General features: G+C 37.0%; 1 protein-coding gene across 1 annotated transcript in view; it reads left to right on the top strand.

Annotated features, from left to right (window-relative positions):
• Nucleotides 1-10,000, top strand: part of LOC137975442 (ATP-dependent DNA/RNA helicase DHX36-like) — a 63,231-nt gene that overhangs the window by 48,123 nt on the left and 5,108 nt on the right. Inside the window, exons 14-26 of the mRNA XM_068822563.1 lie at nucleotides 1,799-1,901; nucleotides 2,304-2,391; nucleotides 2,545-2,600; nucleotides 2,894-2,958; nucleotides 4,571-4,625; nucleotides 5,010-5,098; nucleotides 6,245-6,362; nucleotides 7,003-7,101; nucleotides 7,385-7,558; nucleotides 7,948-8,034; nucleotides 9,029-9,106; nucleotides 9,604-9,703; nucleotides 9,797-9,881. Coding sequence (XP_068678664.1) covers nucleotides 1,799-1,901; nucleotides 2,304-2,391; nucleotides 2,545-2,600; nucleotides 2,894-2,958; nucleotides 4,571-4,625; nucleotides 5,010-5,098; nucleotides 6,245-6,362; nucleotides 7,003-7,101; nucleotides 7,385-7,558; nucleotides 7,948-8,034; nucleotides 9,029-9,106; nucleotides 9,604-9,703; nucleotides 9,797-9,881 — 1,197 coding nt within the window. The remainder of the gene's footprint in view (nucleotides 1-1,798; nucleotides 1,902-2,303; nucleotides 2,392-2,544; nucleotides 2,601-2,893; nucleotides 2,959-4,570; nucleotides 4,626-5,009; nucleotides 5,099-6,244; nucleotides 6,363-7,002; nucleotides 7,102-7,384; nucleotides 7,559-7,947; nucleotides 8,035-9,028; nucleotides 9,107-9,603; nucleotides 9,704-9,796; nucleotides 9,882-10,000) is intronic.

The raw sequence follows: 10,000 nt of genomic DNA, 5'->3' as shown, positions 1-10,000 counted from the left end.
TAATGCCCACTGTTGGATACTTTCTAAGTCTTTTTGAATATTGTCATTCATTGGTGTGATGTTGTCCCATCTTGAACTTGATATTAATGTTGCATCATCGGCGTAGATATTCATATTTGAATTTTGGACGTAAAGTGGGGCATCATTTATGAAGATAAGAAAAAGCATGGGGCCAACGATGGTTCCCTGTGGAATACCTTGGTTGATTGGTAACAGAGAAGATGTACATCCGTTCACTTTCACACATTGTTGTCTGTCTGACAAGTAGGAGTGAAACCATTTCACTGCTGAATCACTAAGGCCGTACATCTGAAGTTTCTGCAGTAAAATTTCGTGATTTACGAGTTCAAAAGCCTTTTTGAAGTCGATTGAGATCATCCCAGTTACCTTTTCATTATCCATGTTAAAAAGCAGATTATCTGTTAACTGTATAAGGGCTGTTTCTGTAGAGTGGTTTTCTCGGAATGCAGATTGATACGTAAAGATGAGATTGTTTTCATTTAAATAGTTTGTGAGTGACTTCGTTACGTGTCTTTCAAGAATCTTGGAAAGCACTGGTAGGACTGCAATGGGTCGATAATTATTGACATCATCTCGAGGTCCATCTTTGTGCAACGGTGCAACTAGCGCAACTTGTTTTAACGTACTATCTATCTGTCTTCTGTCTTAGCTGTCTATCTATCTGTGTTCTGGAGGATTAGGGGGGCTCCCAATGACTGCAGAGGGCTGCATTCTGCCCATATCTTGCAAAAAGTCTTCACCCAATCAGACACCACACCCAAACAACCAACTACCAATGGCATAATCTTTGTTGACATCCAATGCATCTTCCTGAAATAATAATAATAATAATAATAACAACAACAATATTATATAATATATTATTATTATTATTATTATTATTATTAAAAAAAGAAGAAGAACAGCAATCACAGCAACAGCTTAGCTGATGTAATTAGTACTGTAGGTGATCCATCTATTAAAAGACAATATCTTCATCTTTAAATTGAGAGAAACTAAAGAGCATCCATGATATATCTAGAGTATCATTCATAAAGCGAGGAAAAATAAATGAGTAACAATAGACCAAATGCAAATAAAATGGGCTCCAATAAGTTATTCTTTTATCTTAAGTTTGTTCAAATTAGTGTTGACTAGCCTTGTTTTACAATGAATAGGTTTAGTGGGAAGAGTAATTAATTATTGCTTTCTGCCAATGCACCATAAGTTGCATTTACATAATTATACATTTATTGTTTTGTTGTCTTTTCTCTGCCATTCCTTTCATCGAAAACCAATGTAAAGTAATTTCGTCTGCTCTTTAAGTTGATTTGCAGTTTCCCCAATAATTATTATTATTAGTGAATCACTTGTCCTTGCCTACGTTATTAGTATAATAATTATACTTAAAGAGTGGATAGTGTTGAACGCATGCACTGATTGGCTACTCATACTTATACTATTGGCTCTTCATACTATTTGTGCCCAAAAATGTAATCTTTGCAGGAATAATTGAGTAAAATCATATTTATTTTTGTGCTATATTATCTCACTGTTTTAGTATATACTAAAACAACTATTCACCTCAGTAGTGGTGGCTAGTTTCGGATATTTATCTCGCCACTTCGCGGTTCTATAAATATCCACCACTAGCTACCTCTACTTTGGTGAATAGTTACTAATTATAAAATGATGATGATGATGATAACGGTGGCATTGTTGACGTTTCCACCACTGCTGAGGATGATCATTATCACTTCTGCGTTTTTCCTAATCTGAAGTGCATTGGTGTCACCAGATATTCTCCCAAAACAATCACAACGCTTCAGAACGTGTACATGGAGAAGATTGACCTGGATCTTGTTGTCAGTGTTGTCACCTACATCTCACTTCACATGGAGGTTTGTTCCATTGGCACAATAAGGAAAAGACAAGAGGCTGCAAGTAGCCTTTACTTTGGCCAACTTCTGTTTGACAAGTCAATAACCCATGGTGTTTCCTGGTCCTGGGAAGCATCGGAAAATATATTGAATGCTTGATTTGAGGTTGGAAGTTTCTTTAACTGATACTGTCTAGCTATAAAAGTGGTTAATAGAAATACACATTTATGAATCAAGACAATCCAAAATTCTATGAAAAGATTGGGAAAAAATGATGATCGAAAATCCGGAGGAAAATCACCATCCAAAGAAACTCCAAGGGGAAAACTATGCATACAGAGGGGAAATTATACCATATGCCTCAGGGCTAATGTTGAATGATCATCACCGTAGTTAATAGTAACGTTTTAATTTATTTTAAAGGAAGGAGCCATACTTGTTTTCCTGCCTGGATGGGATGATATTAGCAAAGTGCATGACAAGTTGAAGGATGTAAAAGTTTTCTCTTCAGGTATCCAAGACAAACATTTTTGTTTTATATCTTTAAAAAATTGTAGTGATCCTACAACTAATGTGGGTTGTATTGCCATCACTTTTAGTTTTCAGTTTGTAAGTTTGGGTTGTTTACAAAATTAAGGATGTTGTGTTATTTTTTGTTTCAAAGGTAAATTTAGTATCATTCCTTTACATTCCATGATGCCATCAGCAAATCAAAGAGAGGTAATGTGCAACATTTTTACTCATTGAAAAGCCTGTTAATTTAAGGTTTTTTCTTCTTTTTTTTTGCACAAAGTGTGCAACATCTTTATAAAATACTTGATACAAGTCCCTCAGATTAAAAGCCCGTTCACTTACCTCCCAAAGGTCTGGGCCTAATTGGTAAACCCTGTAGTTGCTGAATTTGATTTAATTTAAACACTTCTAGGTGCATCAGTTATTGTGTATAATATTAGTGTTATAAGATCAGTCATGTTTGCTGTATGAAGCAGAGATTGTATTATATTTTTTTGCAGGTTTTTGACCGTCCCCCGAAAGGTGTCAGAAAGATTGTCATTGCCACCAACATTGCTGAAACCAGGTACAGCAACATTAGGTATTTCATGGGTAACCATGCTATTTACAACCTCCAGAAGAGGTGGTCTCGTAGATAAGCTACACCCTCGATTTACAGCCCAAAATCTGATCAAAAAGGTGCGGTTTACAAGTGTTTACAATTATTTTTTTAAAGGGAACCTCCACTCTTACTACAGAATAAGTTTGAACTGAAGGAAATTATGTTTACTTACAAATTTCTTCGAAATTTGTTTCTAAGACAGTACTTATATCAAGAAAAGTGAATTAAAACCTTTAAAACTTTACAGTTGCCCCATTGTTCTTATACATAGAGATTTTGTCTAATAACAATAGGGCATCCCGTAACACGTCGCAATTATTTAAGATAGCAGTGCCTGCGAAATGTGGAAACAAAAATAGGTGATTCTCAAACTAATATATTTTGGATACAAACACTTTTTTGAAAATACTTTAGACTGACATGACTGTCATGGTTATTTCCTGTGATTTAAAGTTATTTTTTGTTGAAGTGGAGCTTCCTTTAATAGACGTAGATGTTGTTTTCCCTCTCAACTCTAAATAGTTATTGCCCCCCACTGATGGTTAAAATCGTCTGGCATTTGACAGAGTAACATCTCTAAGTGTCGCTTTTTGGAGGCAAACTTTTTAGCCATTTTGTTTCTGTAGTTGTATCAGTTGCTTGGAGGTGAATAGTGCTTAAGTAGTCAAATTTGGTTTCACCAATCAGAACGTCCAAAATGTACTATTCATTTGTGTGGTATGCACTACTACCAGAAACCCATAAGGGTTGAAACGTGTAACGCGTGTTCACAGCTTCCGAATATTCATTGCTAAGTACCATATTTGGAAACCCCTCGCTCCAGTCAATTTCGCGCGAGAACATTGGTGATATTGCGTAATGGTGTTCTTGCGAACTGATTGGTTAAATGTTTCTCTCTTGTTGTTCCAAATATGGTACTTAGAAAATTGAATATTCAGAAGCTTGTTTCCCAGCACACAAGGGGCTGTTACACGTTTCAACCCTTATGGGTTTCTGCTACTACTAATAAAAAGTAATAATTTTTCACTTGAGACACACTGAAATTTTTGATCAAGAGTAGTAGCCTCTATTGAAGAGGATAGTAAAATTATTTAGGTGAGCCATTTCCTAAGTCTGGAAAGTGTCAGGAATTGTCTGCTTTTGTGAGTTGGTACTGCTTGTTAGGATAAAATGGGGGTTTCTTTACCTGAACTTACTATGTATTATGCATAGGACATAAAGATTCTTACGAAGTACTATTAAATGCAACTGTTGATAGTGGTCGTGATGTAGTGTACCCCAGAGAAAAATGATGTACATGTAGTTGCTTTGTCCTGGGCGAAAGGAAAACTGTAAAAAGGATTGAGAGTCATAGGGTGGTAGGTTTGATTCCTTCATAAATCGTTTATTTCCTTTTTAATTTTTTTTTAAACCTATTGCCAAGTAATATTATTATTAGCCGATCAAGTACGGTAAGTTATAACCTTTTTCATCTTCAAAACTCATAGATTTTTGGGCACATTTGAACCTGAGGAAGTTCTAAACACTAATCTTGTTGTTGTTTTAAATGTCTGTTTGTTGTCTTTTGCACAACTAGCATTACCATTGATGATGTTGTCTTTGTGGTAGATGGTGGCAAAGTGAAAGAAAAGGTAGGCAGTGAGATCAATGATGATATCTTCAGCAGTAATCAAAAATGTTACTACCACCAAATTTCTCACCAAAATCCTGATGAAATACCAGAATTTCTGGTGTCTAAAATCTGACCTCCTCATTCTTCTTAATGAACATACCACTTTCGTGAAGCAGCTATTGATGTTGCCATAGTTACTGCCAATCCTGGGACATATTTTTTCAGACTTGCCATCTCTTTTGGGCTGATATTTCATGAAGATCTTATCTCCTTGCAGATACCAATAATACTTTTATCATCTTGGTTAAGTACATGTGTGCCATACCAGTAAATCCTTACCTACTAGTTACTAACTAATAATTACACTGTTGGAGCTAAAATTCATTCGCACCTTCTTTCTCAGACTTACGATGTAAGCAACAAAATTGCCTGTTTGCAACCAGTGTGGATAAGCAAGGCTTCCTCTCGACAAAGGAGAGGTCGTGCTGGAAGGTGAGCATTGTTTGAAAAGAAAGAAATATTTTATGTAGCAGACATTATTATTATTAGTATTAGTATTAGTATTAGTATTAGTATTAGTATTAGTAAGAAATTAGTATTAGTATTAGTATCATTATCATTATCATTATCAGCAGTTGCTTGGAAAAACTTATAACTAAGAAAGAAAAACAAATGAAACTGACAAGATTTATATTTTCACGACGTTTCGAAGTCATCGTAACTCCATTTATTTATCACTTGATAATGGAGTTACGATGACTTCGAAACGTCGTGAAAATATAAATCTTGTCAGTTTCATTTGTTTTTCTTTCTTAATTATCATTATCATTATTATTATTGTTATTGTTGTTATTATTATTATTATTTTTATTATTATTATTATTATTATTATTATTATTTAAATTATCAACTCCGGACTCAACTGAAAGTCTGATTGGTTCTGGTTTAAAAGGAAGTCAAGGACTGGGACCAATTAAAACACTGGCGGCAAGGTTTTTACATCAAGTGCACTTTAATTTTCTGTGTCGTTTGGAAATAAACTATGCCTTTGTCATTAAATGACTGTATTGTTCATTATTTGGCATTGGTACAATCCCTTTAAAATCTTTTGCCTCATTCTCAGACACTGAGGTAAAAACTAGTAACAGTGAAAAGCATTAATATATTTTCAAGTATTTTGTCCATTTCCTCTGCAAATTGTTTTTGCTGGTTGCCCTGAAAAGGGTCATGGGATTTAAAAAGATGAAGGAAAAAATATTTCCTGGTTTTACTACCTTCAGTGTCTTCATTTTTTTGTACTGGCTTCAATTTTTTTTCTTGAAAGTCGACCGTGATTCAGCAAAATAACTACCAACGCTTTACGTTAGATTTTCTTGCTTGGAAAAGGACGATCACGTGTACAACACCGAAGGACTGAATTAGTGGGACAAAGTACGTATCATCAATTGACTAACTAGTTTGTGCAAGCTGAAAACGTCGCATGAAACTATAGTCAAAAACAACTGGTAGATCCCGTGGAAACTATTTTCCTGATGTATCACCAAACCTAGTAACATGTTACTCTGCCTGTGTGAAACAGGAACAAGAATAATTATCATTACTTGTTAGTGCAAGTGGATTTGTTTTTCTTGACCACAGGGTTCAGCCTGGCTACTGCTTTCACTTATTCACTAAATTTCATGCCGATGCATTGGAAGATTATCAGCTGCCTGAGATGTTACGCACTCCACTTGAAGAACTGTGTCTTCAAATAAAGGTATTCACTCGAGATAACTTGTTGTGATTGTCATTTATACGGAAATAGCTCCCTAAACATAGCGTTTTCACACACGTGACCAGCACCCATCTTTCACTAAAATGAAGGGAACTGTTTTTCATGAAAATGTAGTCAACTCCCACAGGGTATCTTTGGGACACAACTTCGCGAGTACTGTAGCAGCTTTTGTAGAACTGTTACTTTCCCCTTATTTGGCCTTTGCTTTGGAACAACCACATCTTGCCGTCACCTGAAAACGCTCACGAAATCGCACTAAGCACGCTGAAATTCTAGTCCTTTCAATAATTATTATTTATTGGTTTAATCATATTTTGTACCTCAAATGGACCTCTTTAGCTTGTACGTTTTGTTTTCCCCTTTCAGACCACGTGATGTTCCCAAGGGAATTTTCTTCTGCACGTGCATACATATGCACGTGCAGAAGACGACATTTGAAAGAAACTTTTCCTTGGAGTAACATCACGTGGTTTGAAATGGGAAAACAAAACGTACAAGCTAAAGAGGTCCATTGATTTGCATTCCCTCCCGCAGAGGTCCGGCGTCGCGCGTCGAGTGTGCTAATTATCTTTTGCGCTCTGGTTGGTTCTATAAGCTTGTTGATTGCATTTGTCTTTGCTAGATCCTCAAACTTGGTATGATCAGTCCTTTCCTGACCAAAGCATTACAGCGACCAGAGGAGCAAGCAGTTACTAATGCGTTGGAAGTACTTCATCAACTGGTTGGTAATTCAGTTCACTCGGGATGCAACTGCACGCAGTTATTTGACTTTTTTTCAACGTTAAGGAACACTATGAGAATTAAATCGAAAAGAAGAGTTTCAAGCAAGTTTTAGCAAATTAATTGATTGATTAATTATTCATTAATGAGACCCACAGAGTTAGACCACAAGTTATGAAAGTAAGACCGCGTTGAAATATGATGTCGATTTTTTTAATTCTCTTTTTATTGTGTTGTTATCGTGTAGAAAACTACAGTATCATTTTCCTTTGGTGTCATTTCAGAATGCTCTGGATGCGAATGAAGAGCTGACCCCACTTGGATATCACCTAGCTGCTTTACCAGTGGATCCACGAGTCGGCAAAATGATTTTATTTGGTGCAATATTTTCCTGTTTGGACCCAGTACTGACGGTAGCGTCCGTTTTGGGTTTCAAAGATCCTTTCGTTTCTCCACTGGTAAGCAAGAGCGCTCAGAAAAGAAACGCTGCTAGGAAACTGCTTTTCTTTTTTGTTTTTGTTGTAATTACACTGTTGTCAAGTGAGCGTAAAAGAGTAGTTATAGACTGAGTGCTGTAAATTCATACTAATTATTTTGACCAATCACAACAGGCTTGAACAATCAAACGAGCCAATCATAGCGCAAAGCGAACATTGGCAGCCGGCAAAGGCAGCCGGCCTTAATCGCGGGAAAACGTCGACCAATGAAAATTAAGCTTGGTCTTGCGTTTATTGGTCAACTTGGAAAACGAATCGCAACTTTTTGGCCAATCACCATGCGTTGTAAAACAAATTGAGAGAAAACACGTAATTACTTTTCAAACCGAACATTCAATATTGTTTTACAGGGTAAGCAGAAGGAAGCAGAAGTAGCCCGCTCAAATTTTGCTGGTGATACGCGTAGCGATCATTTAGCTTTATTGAAAGCTTTTCAGGTGTGTTGCTGGCAATCATTTGTATACAAATCTTGCTGAAATCTGAGAGGAAATGCTTCAAATGAGAGAACGAGTCGAAGAACCCGGATTATAAAAACTCCTTTTAATTAAATGCCAATACCCACTGGATGAGCTTCTAGAGATTCCCAATTTTTGAAAGTTTTTGTAGTGGGTAACCGTTTCAAAATCGTTTTCAAAGGGTAAATACTTTACATGATGAGGAATGGGGAGTCAGGGTGGTTTATTGGTCATCAACCGTACCTCCCACCTCAGTGACCCGGGTTCAACTCTGGCTCGGGTCTTATGTGGGCTGAGTTTCAGTCCATCTCAATCTGACTGCAAGGGTTTTTCTTCGGGTACTTCCTCCCTCCTCAAAATCGGCCTATCAGGCTGTGGTGCTGTGCTCCTATGTCATACATGGGTCGTGTGCAGGGGCCGAGCGCCTACTGAGGCAGCACAGCTCCTTTGGTCCGACCTCGTTTAGCTGCCCCTTAGTAATTCAGTCTCCGACTGCGTTAAAGGGCTATTAGCAGGTGAGATATTATTATTATTATTATTATTATTAGTAGTAGTAGTAGTAGTAGTAGTAGTAGTAGTAGTAGTAGTAGTAGTAGTAGTAGTAGTGGTAGTGGTAGTGGTAGTGGTAGTGGTAGTGGTAGTGGTAGTGGTAGTGGTAGTGGTAGTGGTAGTGGTAGTGGTAGTGGTAGTGGTAGTGGTAGTGGTAGTGGTAGTGGTAGTGGTAGTGGTAGTGGTAGTGGTAGTGGTAGTGGTAGTGGTAGTGGTAGTGGTAGTGGTAGTGGTAGTGGTAGTGGTAGTGGTAGTGGTAGTGGTAGTAGTAGTAGTATGGATAAGCTCAGAAATGCAGTTCCTTTTTTACCCTGTCCGTCTTAATAGTTATGCGTGACGCGTACATCGTGTAATTGTCATAAAATGCGTCGTGTGTTTTTGAGTCCTTATGGATCGGTCGCAAATTTTCTTGCATGGTTTTATGCAGGGATGGGAGCAAGCATTAAGGCAGGGACGTGAAAGGGAATACTGCTGGAGAAACTTTCTTTCTGGAAACACCATGAAGGTAAAGTGATAGAGTCGGCATATTGTTTATAGTTACGGAAAGGTCTTGAATTCTGATTTTTTTAGCATCGAGAAAGGTAGCACAAAGGCTACCTGTTGTGGGAACACTTGTCGGCCTAAGTGGAAAATACCATCAATACTCTGTCCCCCCAAATTTTTTGTTTTCTCTTGGGACCATTGTAAGTCCCAAGAGAAACAGAAAACAATGCTTATACAAAATTTGGGGACAAGCAAAGAGTATTATGGTATTTTCCCTTTTTTTTTTTTTTTCGCGCTAGAAATATCTTTTAGGGCTTCCGTCTCTGTGTTGCTGTTTGTTGATCACCATCTTGGATAATTAATCAGTTGTGCTTGAATGAATTCGAACAAAAGCAGCGCGTGAAGCGCTCCCTTTTACAGTGCGTCTTCGTGTTTAAATGGTGATGTTTTTTTTTTTCAAAATGAACGTTTTTGGGGGTTTTTAGTCAATACTTAATCTACCATGTGTTTCATTTTCAGATGATAAGAGACATGAAGCAACAGTTTTCTTCGCTTCTTCGTGAAATAGGTTTCCTTGACTCAGCGAATCCAAAAGCCCCTGGCGCTAATCAAAACTCAGGTTTTTTAATAGTTTAGATCTTTTCTTGGTTTTCTGCCATTATTTTATTTTCGTCTTTTCTAAGAATTATTATTGCTGTGTATTTCATTTTAGAAAATCTAAAGCTCGTGAAAGCTGTCCTGTGTGCAGGGCTATACCCAAATGTCGCAAGAATTGAACATCATCGAACATTTAGAAGGTACATTTAGAGATTATTACCTGCTGGTTTCCATGGGGATATTACTTGTACTTTATTTACTCTTTGTTTAACCTTGTAACTTTACATTTTGTACACATACATTTATTTTAAAGCACCAT

This window comes from Montipora foliosa, chromosome 11 (genome assembly GCF_036669935.1).
Source record: "Montipora foliosa isolate CH-2021 chromosome 11, ASM3666993v2, whole genome shotgun sequence".
Lineage (NCBI taxonomy): Eukaryota > Metazoa > Cnidaria > Anthozoa > Scleractinia > Acroporidae > Montipora > Montipora foliosa.
This window is presented reverse-complemented; position numbering and strand designations above follow the sequence as displayed.